This window comes from Sciurus carolinensis, chromosome 8 (genome assembly GCF_902686445.1).
Source record: "Sciurus carolinensis chromosome 8, mSciCar1.2, whole genome shotgun sequence".
NCBI classification, from domain to species: domain Eukaryota; kingdom Metazoa; phylum Chordata; class Mammalia; order Rodentia; family Sciuridae; genus Sciurus; species Sciurus carolinensis.
Window position 1 is genome coordinate 91,876,197 of NC_062220.1, and position 14,403 is coordinate 91,890,599.

At 34.2% G+C, this 14,403-nt stretch overlaps 1 protein-coding gene across 1 annotated transcript in view; it reads left to right on the forward strand.

Moving 5' to 3' along the window:
* Bbs9 (Bardet-Biedl syndrome 9) overlaps positions 1 to 14,403 on the forward strand; it is a 441,935-nt gene that overhangs the window by 223,848 nt on the left and 203,684 nt on the right. The window contains 1 exon segment of the mRNA XM_047562524.1: positions 3,617 to 3,712. Coding sequence (XP_047418480.1) covers positions 3,617 to 3,712 — 96 coding nt within the window.

Here is a 14,403-nt window from a genome sequence, read left to right on the forward strand (position 1 = left end):
TTCATAGAATTCACCAGGAAGCTGTCTGGACCTAGATTTTCATTATAGATTAGTTTTATTAGTCTATTTTTTTTTTTTTTTTTTGGTACCTGGGATTGAACCCAGGGGTGCTTAACCATTGAGTCACCTTTCCACACCTTTTTAATTTTTATTAGAGACAGGATCTTAATGAGTTGCTAAATGCCTCACTAAGTTGCTGAGGCTGGCTTTTGAACTCTTGATCCTCCTGCCTCAGCCTCCTGAGCTACTGGGATTGCAAGTGTACTCCACTGTGCCTGACCTGTAATTTAATTAAAAAAAAAATCACTCCCCCTCACTTCTGGTCCTTTGTTTGTACATTTTAAATATATAAAGAAACAAATCCTTATCAGTTATTTATTTAAGGGGTCACATTTCCTGACATTCATAAGCCTAATACTACTCAAATCATGGATCTTAATTATCTTCTGGGCTTCTGAAGCTGAGAAGCAATGTTATAATTGTTTTTATTTATTTATTTGTTCTTTTTGTCATATATGACATTAGGATACATTTTGACATAATCACAAGGCATGGAATAGAGGCTGCTCTGATTCAGTCCCCAGCACTTCTCCCTCTCCCCTGCTCTTCTCCCCTCTATTCTACTGATCTTTCTGTGACTTATTTATAGTTTTTAAAAAATGAGTGTCTTGTGAATGAATTGATGTTGAGGTAAGCTGTGGTGTATTCATGTATGTGCACATGCAGGTTCTCTAAGATTTGTTCCGCTGTCCTTCCCTATCCTTTCTCTCTTTCCTCAATTCCCTTCATCTGCTCTACTGATCTTTCCTGTAGTTTGAAGGAGCTCCCTCTCCCTTTTTTCCCTTTCACTCTTTCTCCTCCCCCAGCCCTGCCCCATTTTGGATTAACTTTCGCATATCAAGGAGAACATTCAGCCTTTGACTTTTTGGGGCTGAATGCTGTGATTTCAAATCACTTTGAAAGATGCTGAATTTGGTTAAAGTGTAAATATAATATGTACAGTAAATATTATTTTACCCCAAATAAAAATCTGGAGTCATTTTAAAATATGAAAAAAAAAAACCCCCAAAAACAAAAAAACAGGTTGTTCAATCTTTGGCTATTCACTGTTTTTTTTGCGGGGAGAGGGGGTGGGTACCGGGAATTGAACTCAGAAGCGTTTGACCACTGAACGACATCCCTAGCTGTTTTTTGTTTTTTGTTTTTGTATTTTATTAGAGACAGGGTCTCACTGAATTGCTTAGTGGTTTTGGTAAGACTGGCTTTGAACTCGAGATTCTCCTTGTCTCAGCTGCTGGAATTACAGGCATGCACCACTGTGCCCAGCTAGCTATTCACTTTTCATTTTTGCATTTCTGTCAGTTTTTACTCAGTCTATTTTAGAAGTCTGTCATTAGGTGCATAGAAGTTTAGAATTGTATGTCCTCTTAATTGTTATGAAAGGTTCTCTTACTCCTTGTTAATATTTTTTTTGCTCTGAAATCTACTTTGTATGATGTTAAATAGTTACTCCAACTTTCTTTCAACTAGTGTGAGAATGGTATATATAATTTTCTCTTTTAAGTTATTTATATATTCAAAGGAGGTTTCTATAAATGATACACTCCCAAGTTTTTAATCTGATATTTGCCTACTTTAAAAAATATTTTATTTATTTAATTGTTAAGTAAAATTTTGTATATTCATGATGTGCAACATGATGTGTTGTTACATGTGAGTGGGGGTTGTGTACGGCCATGACTCCCTCTCTGGGATTCTCTGGCAGGGGTGTCTATTGGTTTCTTTAGTGGTAAATGACACCAGTGTCCTCTGGGCAGCAGGCTGCTTGGGACCATGGTGGTTTCAAATTGCATGACTGTCACTGATAACCTTTTACCCTTTTTTGTTCCTTGCAATACGTAGGCATCTCAGGTACACCATTATTACTAGTTGTTCTTTCTATGTTGCTGCAGATTCTTAAATTGGGTATTGAGCTTTCATAGGGCTATATTGGTTTGTGGATAGCTGTCTATATTAATTTCCTTCCTCCCATACTCCCTCCCTTCTGTCCTTATTTCAGTGGGATGAAGGCTGGCATCTCTTACTCCATCATCTTGGGATATCCTTTATTCCTTTTGATGTTGCTTACTCTTTTCTTTTGTCTGCCATATTGCTGTAAATTGGTAATGGGATCTAGAGGTAGCAGAGGCAGGATTAGTTATTTTGACGGAAGTTCTTTATTGGTGGTAGTATATACTTTCATCAGGGGGCATATGATGTCAATCTTTTTTTTGTGTGTTATGGTCCTAGCCATTAATTGATATTGAAGGCTGAGATCTACTTCCTGAGAGACTGAAAAATGGTGATCTCCTATTTCATTCGAGCTTTCTCAATTTTTACCTGGAATATTTCTGTACAGAGAACATTTCCCTTAACTAGTATTATTTAAAATGGTGCAGTTTGACTGGAAGTATCAGAAAAAAATGTTTGTTTTTTTTTCTTTTTATTAGTAGTTTAAAAAAATACAGATGGTTTCAACTTACGACGGTCTGACTTAACGATTTTTTTCAGCTTTTTTGTGATGCAGCATTTGGCAGAAACCATACATTCATATTTTGAATTTTGTATTTTCCTGTACTAGCAATTTGTTTTTATGACACTCTTTGCCTTCTGGGGCAGCTGTTAGCAGCAACTTTACTCAGTCATGTAATCATGAGGGTAAACAATTGATACTCTACACTGTATTATGTTTGCCAGTGTTTTTTGGATACAGGTTTTCATCAGATTACAGGAGATAATTATCACTTTGTTATCAAATAGACTTTGTGTGAGATGATTTTGCCTAAATATAAACCAATATAAATGTCCTGGGCACATTTAAGGTATGCAAAGCTAAGCTATGATGTTGGTTAGGTTAGGTGTATTAAAGTATTTTTTGACTTGTGACATTTTCAATTTTTGGTGGATTTATTAGAACATAATCCCATCATAATCTAAGGAGCATCTATATTTGAAATAGAGATTGAAACAAATAAAGATGATTCTCTATGTAGTCTGATAGTGGCCATTTGTTTTTGTTTTGCTTTTAGTATTACTACAAACACATGCCTTTAAATATGTTTGATGTTTCACTACTTTGCAATTGTTATCTTTTTTGATACTCAAATATTTTGTCTGTGGCTAGTGGTAGCCTCTTTATTTTTAATTAGAGCTTTATGGTTATACATAGTAGTTGGGTTCATCCTGACAAACTCATACCTGCATGTAAATGGATTGAGTGGTAGCCTCTTTAAGTTGGTTCCCAAGTCCTTTTCATAGAACGCTACTGGTCACTGATTGCTCCCTTGCTGTCTGCTGTAACAATGTATTTTGGGTTCTCTTGTGCATGATCTGCCTCAGACCTAGAATTAACCACTAGAAGAAAGGAAATGAAATCTTCCAGCATGTTATTCTGAATCAGAAATTTCAGCAATTGGAAGCTACTCTGAAAATCAAAGTTAATATATTATCATTCATACATAAACTTTAAATATGACTAGTGTCATAAAAATAAATTCAGCTAAGTTTCATATTTTAAGTATTAATTGTTAACTGTGCCTTATGTTTAAGTAAGATGATTATTTTCTTTTCTTTGTAGGCTTTGCCAATCAGTCAGATGATGATCAGGTGAATGTAATGGGTTTTCGTTTCTTAGGTGGCTCTCAAGTTACCCTTCTTGCTTCCAAAACTTCTCGTAAGTAAAATCATGTTATTACTGCTTTTGTAAGTTTCTATTAAGTACAATCACAAAGCATTTTCACATCAAGGATTCCTGCAAAGGGTAAAGATAATGTTTAAATATCAAAAACTAAGAGCCATGATATAAGTATAGATGATGTAAAGGTTATGAAGGTAGAATTGTGTTTTGTTAGAGATATGTGACTGGTCTGGGGGATGAAATGGGTTTAAGAGGGGAATTTAACGAATTGAAAATGTTTTTAAGATACGTATATAGTAAACTAGGTTTTAGGAACTCCTAGCAACTGGAACTGATTTTTTTGCAGGGGAGGTACTGAGGATTGAACTCAGGGGCATTCGGCCACTGAACCACAACCCCAGCCCTATTTTGTGTTTTATTTGGAGACTGGGTCCCACTAAGTTGCTTAGTGCCTTGCTTTTGCTGAGGCTGGCTTCAAATTCACGATCCTGCCTCAGCCTCCTGAGCTGCTGGGATTACAGGCGTGTGCCACTGCGCCTGGCTGGCATTGAGTTTTTTGATGTATATTCTCATGTCCCCCATTGGACATGGTAGAGATGAAAGTGAAATGGCTTTTACTGATACAAATCTCAGTAGGTAGAAAGACAGTAATTATATAGTAAAGTTTGAATTTCAATTTAAATATATTTATTCAAATATATTTAAATCAATTTATATATTTTTTGATTTATTCATATGAGAATAATAGTTGAAAATAGTCAATGCAAAACTAACTACTGATGTTTATAGCATACTTAGTTTCTGAACTCATTATACATGTCTTCATGAGATGACGTGAAATATTAAAAAGTGTTTAGTAAATTTGTATTGGGGAAAATTGCGTGTGTGTGTGTGTGTGTGTGTGTGTGTGTGTTGAAATAGTGTGGGCACACTCCAATTTAAAAAAAAAATCTGAAGTTTTTTTTTTTTTTTTTTTTTTTTCTTTTTTGTGGTGCTGGGGATTTGAACCCAAGGCCTTGTGCTTTGCAAGCACTCTACCAACTGAGCTATATCCCCAGCCCCAAAATCTGAAGTTTTTGCAGAGGGCTTTACTTTTTTCTTTAGATATTTCAGTTTTAGTTTGTTATTTTATAACAAGCAGAGTAAAATAAGAGTATTTCTTTATGTGAAAGAATGTTGTTAGCAGGAGGAACATACTTCCCATTATGAAACAAACTATATTTAATATAATAGCTTTGGAATTTGTGAATTTGGTGACTATCAAAATAAACTTGGGTACAACTAAATATTCTAGAATAAGTCACAGAAATAAAAAAACTCTGAGAAGAAGGAGAAGATTCTTTAGTTTTCATGGTCCTTGTGATCTATCACAATTATTTAAATTTATTTTAAATTTTAAAAATTACTTTATTGTAGTAAGAATGCTTAACATATTTTAAAATATATAATACAATATTGTTGATTATAGGTACATACCACTATTTTTGCTTTAGTTAACTTTTATCATTAGTTAGATGAAAGAATCATTTTGGTGATTATAATTATTCTTTTTAAGTTAAACTAAAAAAGTTGTTGCCCATTATTCTTTTGGAAGTTTCATATATCTGTCTCTCTTCAGTTGATGGTGTTATATAATAAATCTGAGGTTGGGACCATTTAAAAAGGCAAAAAATTATTTTTTGTGCAAATGAAGGTATTTATAATCTTTTTTAGATAAAGCAGCTCTTAGAGCATTGGTGTTACCCACAATTACTTTCTTATTTAAATTTCACCAAATAGCCAGATATAAAACTGATTTATTCACTTCATTTGAGCATATGGCAATTCCTTGCCATGACCAAAATGTAGTTTGACAAACTAATGAAACAGAACAGGACCTTTTAAACAAGGAACCAAATGAACTATATAAACTGAAGCCTGAAGAGAAGCCACTATAATTTCCTGATGGTTTCTTGGTGTCAGTGTCCCAGGTTTCTACTTAAGAGATTTGGTGATAAAGGAGATAAGCATGAAATGTGTAGATTTCTGGGATTGAGGCAGATATTGGTGCTCCTTTCTGCTCTGTCAGTATATTTATCCCCAAGAAAGCAATGAAATAATATTTTCCCAACCAGTGTTTGGTATTTTTCTTTTTGGTGAAAAGCACATAGTGTTAATTCTAGTGTAGAACTCTGGATTGACAGAATAATCATAGGAGTTGAAGTAGTAGGACTTATAAAACAAGTGAACTAGATCACAGGTGGGGTTCAGAGAATGGATTTGTTGTCGATGCCAAAAGTTCAGATGAACTGCAGATTCTTATAATGACAAGCTTATCAGACAAGGTATAACCTTGGGGGAGAGGAGGCCATTGTAGACAAGGATGTGAGATCTCACAGTGACAGATATTTAAAAGACCTATTTGATGTTTATTCCAGTGAATGACAAAAAGAAATACACCCAGACACATCATTTTGAAATTTTAGAGTACTAAGGATCAGGAATATATCTTTAAATATTAGAAAGGAGAAAATAAGCTACTTAGCAGGCAAAAATCAAGACAGCATTTAACTTTTCATGAACGTCATTGGTTGCTATAGGGCAATGGAGACATTTTCTCCAAGATTGAAGGGAAATGCTTTTCAGCTTAGAATTCTCCATCCTGCTAAATTGGTAATCAGCAAACAAAACTGAATAAACATGTACTCTCAGTGCCACAAAGTAGGGCTGAACAATTACACATAGCGAATTTGTGTAGCTTCAGGTAGGTGTTTGAAAAATGGAAAGATAACTAACACACTGAACTTTTTCATATCTTGAAAGATTTTAACATGCTAGAGAGTGTGAATGAATCAAATAAGATCAAGTTTCAAATTATCTAATTTATCCATTTTAATTATTTTGCTTTCAGATACAGTTGTAGTTGTACATGGGGAAAAGGATTGGGCCTTCAAAAGCCTTTCTTTTTGTATTTGTCAAAGAAAGTGTAGTGATCTTGAACTGTGTTCATCAAAATATCTTCAGAACAAGAGATGTGAGTCTTGTTTTACTTCATCTTGGTAGACCATATCTTTGTTCTGTTGTCAATCAGCAGAGTATTAGAATTAAAGACAGGTATAATCACTTACATAGCTCCTGGACTAGTATTGGGAGAGACAAACAGGTAAAGAGAATCAATAACAGAATGTTGGATGTGCTTGTGGAAGCATGCTGTAAGTACTCTTAGATCCCCAAGGAATGAGGCTCCACGGGGAGATTTCATTGTAAAGAATTTTAAGGAATGAGTTGGAGATTTAGGTGGAGGGCATTCCAGGAAGAGGGAAAAGTATCTTCAAGTGTTTGATAAAGCATGAGGTTTTTAGAGATCAGTGAATTGTCTTGAGTGTCTGGACAGTCATATTATAGGGACTCTGCGATAGTCCTTTAATGAAGCCAAGAAATTTAGGGACAGTAATGATTGTAATGATCAGATCTAAAGTCATCTGATGCTCACCTCATGCCTCTATGAGCATTTTAAATAATGCAACAATTCATCAATACATTACTATTAATATTGGTCTTAGGAATTCCTTACTAATATTATTAAGGACCATCATGATTACTATATGAAATACAACCTTTAAAAAGTCTTTGAAAAGTAAGTGCAGATAAACTTCCTAGGTGTCTACTAATATTGAAGAGGTTGTATATTTAGAATATTATACTTACATCTACTGAAAATTGTTCATGTTATTTCTTCCAACTTTGGATCTAAAAAGCATTCATCTACTCTTTTATCTTACATTTAAAAATTTCCAAATAGTATAAATTATGTAGATGCATTGTTTATGATATGAATACAACTATTATTTATATTGATGTTTTCCTGATGTTCTGACATGACTAGAGATTGATATGATGCATTTTTGTGGTCTGTTTAAATAAAAGAATTCTTTTTTCAACTCGTAGAGTAGAATGACAATTGACTGTTTTGATCATCCAAATTTATTTTATTTGGAAACTGAAATGGTTATTTTCACTGAGCTGCCATTACAAGATGCAAAGGAAAAAAAGATAAACAAATTGAATGTTCACTTTGGCAGCCTTTTGATTACTAGTATTTTAAGCAATTATTTTAAAATGAAGCTTCTAAGCTGTCTTATAAATAGAATTTTTAATTTTTTTCTTTCCATGAAATATATAATCTGGAAAGTCTCCAGGGTTAATGTTAATCATCTTGGAGTACTAACACTAAGAAAATGTTTAACAATCAAAATAATGCCTTATTAATCTTCGACTTCTTGATTCTTATTGATTCTTCATAATCTGAAAAAAGTTAAGAATTTTTTTTCTTTCTGAATCCCAAGTCTAGTTTCTCATTTTAGAAAAACTTAGTTTCCTTTTATCCCTGCATATGTTAATGTTTATTAGAAAAAAGGTATGATTTAAAATTATAGAACATATCATACATAGTCAAATGTTTATTATGATACTGACATTTCTATTATTTAGTGACATTAATACTAGGTGAGAGGAGAATATCTATCACATACCTAGAATTTTAAGTACATTTGGGTTTTTCATTGAGTTTTAGATTTTTAACTTGTTTCACTCCACACTTTTGGGTATCAGATAATTTTAATATTTTAACCAACATTTGTGAGCACTAATTTTTCTTGTTCTAAATTTTATAATACAAAGGCAAATTGTATTTGCATAGATCTTTGCCATATAGTGTTATACCTAATCTCCCTAACAACCTTATGAGGTGTTTTATTTTTCCTTTTATGTAAAAGAAGAAATTGAAGATTGGATAATGTATTTTAACTGAAGTTATAGATTTAAAATTTTAGTAGATTTTAAGTTTTTCTTGGAGAATAAGATCTGAGAAACTAGAGGTTTCCTTCCTAGCGTGATTGTCCTTAATTGCTCCATATGGTACTGCCATCTGTTACCTGGACCATGGTTAAAGTGTTCTGATTGTAAATTTTTTCTTATCTCTTTCCAATTCATTTTCTATTTGGCAGCTCTTGTAATAATGAAAACAAAGAAACAAACACAAATCACAATAATACCCTCTACCTTAAAAATCTTTTTGTTTATAATAATATGCAAACTCTTTACCAAACCTTGTGGATCTCTCTGTATGTTAAGAGTTTGACCTTCTTTCAGTTCCTAATATGGGCTTTTTCTGACCTGAGGTCTTTGTCTGTGTAATCCTCTCTACTTTAAGGTCTAAACTTTATTTACAAAATGAGTAGTAATGTAGACTTTACATACCATAGTTTATATCTTAGCTCTGGCTTACAGTTTATATGGATAACTTTAATAAAAATTATCTAATCATCTATAAAATACCAGTAATTTTTTTTTATTGTAAAGAAATGGGATACATGTTGTTTCTCTGTCTGTACATGGCGTAAAGGCATACCATTTGTGTAATCATAAATTTACATAGGGTAATGTTGTTTGATTCATTCTGTTATTTTTTCCCACCCCCCAACCCCTCCCACTCCTCTTTTCCCTCTATATAGCCCTTCCTTCCTCCATTCTTACCCCCCTCCCTAACCCTAACTCTAACCCTAACACTAACCCATCCCAACCCCATTATGTGTCATCATCCACTTATTAGCGAGATCATTCTCCTTTGGTTTTTTGAGATTGGCTTATCTCACTTAGCATGATATTCTCCAATTTCATCCATTTGCCTACAAATGCCATAATTTTATCATTCTTTATGGCTGAGTATTATTTCATTGTATATATATACCACAGTTTCTTTATCCATTCATCAATTGAAGGACATCTAGGTTGGTTCCACAATCTGGCTATTGTGAACTGAGCAGCTATGAACATTGATGTGGCTGTATCTCTGTAGTATGCTGATTTTAAGTCCTTTGTGTATAGGCCAAGGAGTGGGATAGCTGGGTCAAATGGTGGTTCCATTCCAAGTTTTCTAAGGAATCTCCACACTGCTTTCCAGAGTGGCTGCACTAATTTGCAGCCCCACCAGCAATGTAAGAGTGTACCTTTCTCCCCACATCCTCTCCAACACCTGTTGTTGCTTGTATTCTTGATAATCGCCATTCTAATTGGGGTGAGATGGAATCTTAGGGTGGTTTTGATTTGCATTTCTCTTATTACTAGAGATGTTGAACATTTTTCCACATGTTTGTTGATTGCTTGTAGATCTTCTTCTGTGAAGTGTCTATTCATTTCCTTAGCCCATTTGTCGATTGGATTACTTGCATTCTTGGTGTAGAGTTTTTTGAGTTCTTTATAGATTCTGGAGATTAGCGCTCTATCTGAAGTATGATTGGCAAAGATTTTCTCCCACTCTGTAGGCTCTTTCTTCGCATTGCTGATAGTTTCCTTTGCTGAGAGAAAGCTTTTTAGTTTGAATCTATCCCAGTTATTGATTCTTGCTTTTATTTCTTGTGCTATGGGAGTCCTGTTGAGGAAGTCTCGTCCTAAGCCGACATGTTGAAGATCTGGACCTACTTTTTCTTCTATATGATGCAAGGTCTCCTGTCTGATTCCGAGATCCTTAATCCATTTTGAGTTTAGTTTCGTGCATGGTGAGAGATATGGGTTTAGTTGCATTCTGTTGCATATGGATATCCAATTCTCCCAGCACCATTTGTTGAAGAGACTACCTTTTCTCCATTGCATATTTTTGGCCCATTTGTCTAGTATGAGAAAATTATATTTATTTGGGTTTGTGTCCGTGTCCTCTATTCTGTACCATTGATCTACCTTTCTATTTTGGTACCAATACCATGCCGTTTTTGTTACTATTGCTTTGTAGTAGAGTTGAAGATCTGGTATTGCAATACCCCCTGTTTGATTCTTCCTGCTAAGGATTGCTTTAGCTATTCTGGGTTTCTTATTCTTCCAGATGAATTTCATGATTGCTTGCTCTATTTCTGTAAGGTACGTCATTGGGATTTTAATTGGAATTGCATTGAATCTGTATAGCACTTTTGGTAGTATGGCCATTTTGACAATATTAATTCTGCCTATCCAAGAACATGGGAGATCTTTCCATCTTCTAAGGTTTTCTTTAATTTCTTTCTTTAGTGTTCTGTAGTTCTCATTGTAGAGGTCTTTCACCTCTTTTGTGAGATTGATTCCCAAGTATTTTATTTTTTTCGAAGCTATTGTGAATGGGGTAGTTTTCCTAACTTCTCTTTCTGAAGATTCATCACTTATGTATAAAAATGCATTGGATTTATGAGCATTGAACCTGTAACCTGCTACTTTACTGAATTCACTTGTGAGTTCTAAAAGTTTTCTGGTGGAATTTCCAGGTTCCTCTAAATATATAATCATGTCATCAGCGAACAGGGATAGTTTGAGTTCTTCTTTTCCTATGAGTATCCCTTTAATTTCTTTGGTCTGTCTAATAGCTCTGACTAGAGTTTCAAGGACGATATTGAATAGAAGTGGTGAAAGAGGGCATCCCTGCCTTGTTCCAGTTTTTAGGGGGAATGCTTTCAGTTTCTCACCATTTAGAATGATATTAGCCATGGGCTTAGCGTAGATGGCCTTTACAATGTTAAGGAATATTCCCACTATCCCTATTTTTTCTAGTGTTTTGAGCATGAAGGGGTGCTGTATTTTATCAAATGCTTTCTCTGCATCTATTGAAATAATCATGTGATTCTTGACTTGAAGTCTGTTGATATGGTGAATTATATTTATTGATTTCCTGATGTTGAACCAACCTTGCGTCCCTGGGACGAAACCCACTTGATCATGGTGCACTATCTTTTTAATATGTTTTTGTATGCGATTTGCTAAAATTTTGTTGAGAAATTTGTGTCGATGTTCATTAAGGATATTGGTCTGAAATTTTCTTTCCTCGATGTGTCTCTGTCTGGTTTAGGTATCAGGGTAATATTGGCTTCATAGAATGAGTTTGGGAGGGTTCCCTCCTCTTCTATTTCATGGAATACTTTGAGAAGTATTGGAATGAGTTCTTCTTTAAAGATTTTGTAGAATTAGGCTGAGAACCCATCAGGTCCTGGACTTTTCTTTGTTGGTAGACTTTTGATGACTTCTTCTATTTCATTACTTGAAATTGGTCTATTTAAATTGTGTATGACCTCCTCGTTCAGTTTCGGCAATTCATATGTCTCTAGACATATGTTGATGTTTTCGAAATTTTCTATTTTGTTGGAGTATAGATTTTCAAAATAGCTTCTAATTATGTTTTGTATTTCAGTCGTGTCTGTTGTGATATTTCCTTGTTCATTCCGAATTTTAGTGATTTGGGTTTTCTCTTCGTCTTCTCTTTGTTAGTGTGGCTAAAGGTTTATCAATTTTGTTTATTTTTTCGAAGAACCAACTATTTATTTTGTCAATTTTTTGTATTGTTTCTTTTGTTTCAATTTCGTTGATTTCAGCTCTGAGTTTAACATTTCCTGTCTTCTACTACTTTTGGTGTTGGTCTGTTCTTCTTTTTCTAGGACTTTGAGCTGTAGTGTTAGGTCATTTATTTGTTGAGTTTTACTTCTTTTATTAAATGCGCTCCATGAAATAAATCTTCCTCTAAGTACTGCTTTCATAGTGTCCCAGAGATTTTGATATGATGTTTGTTCTCGTTTACCTCTAAGAATTTTTTAATTTCCTTCCTAATATCTTCTGTTATCCATTCATCATATAATAGCATATTGTTTAATCTCCAGGTGTTGGAGTAGTTTCTGTTTTTTACTCTTTCATTAATTTGTAACTTCAATCCATTATGATCTGATAGAATACAAGGTAGTGTCTCTATCTTCTTGTATTTGCTAACATTAGCTTTGTGGCATATTTTAGAGAAGGATCCATGTGCTGCTGAGAAGAAAGTGTATTCGTTCTTGGTTGGATGGTATATTCTATAAATGTCCATTAAGTCTAAATTATTGATTGTGTTATTGAGATCTATGGTTTCTTTGTTCAATTTTTGTTTGGAAGATCTGTCCAGTGGTGAGAGAGGCGTGTTAAAATCACCTAGTATTATTGTGTTATGGTCTATTTGGTTTCTAAAATTGAGAAGGATTTGTTTGACATACATGAATGAGCCACTGTTTGGGGCATAGATGTTTATGATTGTTATATCTTGCTGATTTATGCTTCCCTTAAGCAGTATGAAATGTCCTTCTTTATCCCTTCTGACTAACATTGGCTTGAAGTCCACATTATCTGAAATGAGGATGGATACTCCAGCTTTTTTGCTGAGTCCATGTGCATGGTATGTTTTTCCCCATCCTTTCACCTTTAGTGTATGGGTATCTCTTTCTATGAGGTGAGTCTCTTGCAGGCAACATATTGTTGGATCTTTCTTTTTAATCCAATCCGCTAGTCTATGTCTTTTGATTGATGAATTCAGGCCATTAACATTCAGGGTTATTATTGAGATATGATTTGTATTCCCAGTCATTTGGTTCATATTTAAAATTTTATTTATTTATTTATTTATTTTTTGACACATCTTGGTTCCTCCTTTATTTGACGGTTCCTTTAGGATAATTCCTCCCTTTGCTGATTTGCTTCTTTGTTTTTTATCTCTTCCTCATGAAATATTTTGCTGAGAATGTTCTGTAATGCTGGCTTTCTTTTTGTAAATTCTTTTAGCTTTTGTTTATCATGGAATGATTTTATTTCATCATCAAATTTGAAGGTAAGTTTTGCTGGGTATAAGATTCTTGATTGGCATCTATTTTCTTTCAGAGCTTGAAAAATGTTGTTCCAGGCCCTTCTAGCTTTTAGGGTCTGGATTGAAAAATCTGCTGATATCCGTATTGGTGTCCCCCTGAACGTAATTTTGTTCTTTTCTCTCACAGCCTTTAAAATTCTGTCTTTATTTTGTATGTTAGGTATTTTCATTATAATGTGCCTTGGTGTCGGTCTGTTGTAATTTTGTGTATTTGGAGTCCTATAAGCCTCTTGGACTTGATTTTCCATTTCATTCTTCAGATTTGGGAAATTTTCTGATCTTATTTCATTGAATAGATTGTTCATTCCTTTGGTTTGTTTCTCTAAGCCTTCCTTAATCCCAATAATTCTTAAATTAGGCCTGTTCATGATATCCCATAGGTTTTGGAGAGTCTGTTCATGATTTCTTACCATCTTCTCTGTTTGTTCAACTTTGTTTTCAAGGTTAAATATTTTGTCTTCAATATCTGAGGTTCTGTCTTCCAGGTGTTCTATCCTATTGGTTATGCTTTCTATGGAGTTCTTAATTTGGTTTATTGTTTCCTTCATTTCAAGGATTTCTGTTTGTTTTTTTTTCAATATCTCTAACTCTTTATTGAAATGGTCTTTTGCTTCCTGTATTTGCTCTTTTAACTGTCGATTGGTGTGATCATTGAATGCCTGCATTTTCTCTTTTATCTCATCATTCAGTGCCTGCATTTGCTCTTTCATCTCATCGTTTGCTTCCCTGATCATTTTAATTATGTACATTCTGAACTCCTTTTCTGTCATTTCTTCTGCCATGCTGTCGTTGGATTTTATTGATGTAACATCTAGATTTGTTTGGGGCATTTTCTTCCCTTGTTTTCTCATATTGTTCAGGTATCAGTGGACTGCTAAGATATTGCAGATTTCCTCTATTGACTTATAATGTCCCTGAAGATTTCTAGTATATCCCCTCTTATCCTTCAGTAGCCTGAAGTCTTGGAGGAAGTTGATAATGCGGTGCTCCACAAGGAAGCTGCCTCTTTAGGAGTGGTGGCCTTCAGGTGTGGTATATTCCCTGCTAGTGGGCAGAGGTGCCTCCACTT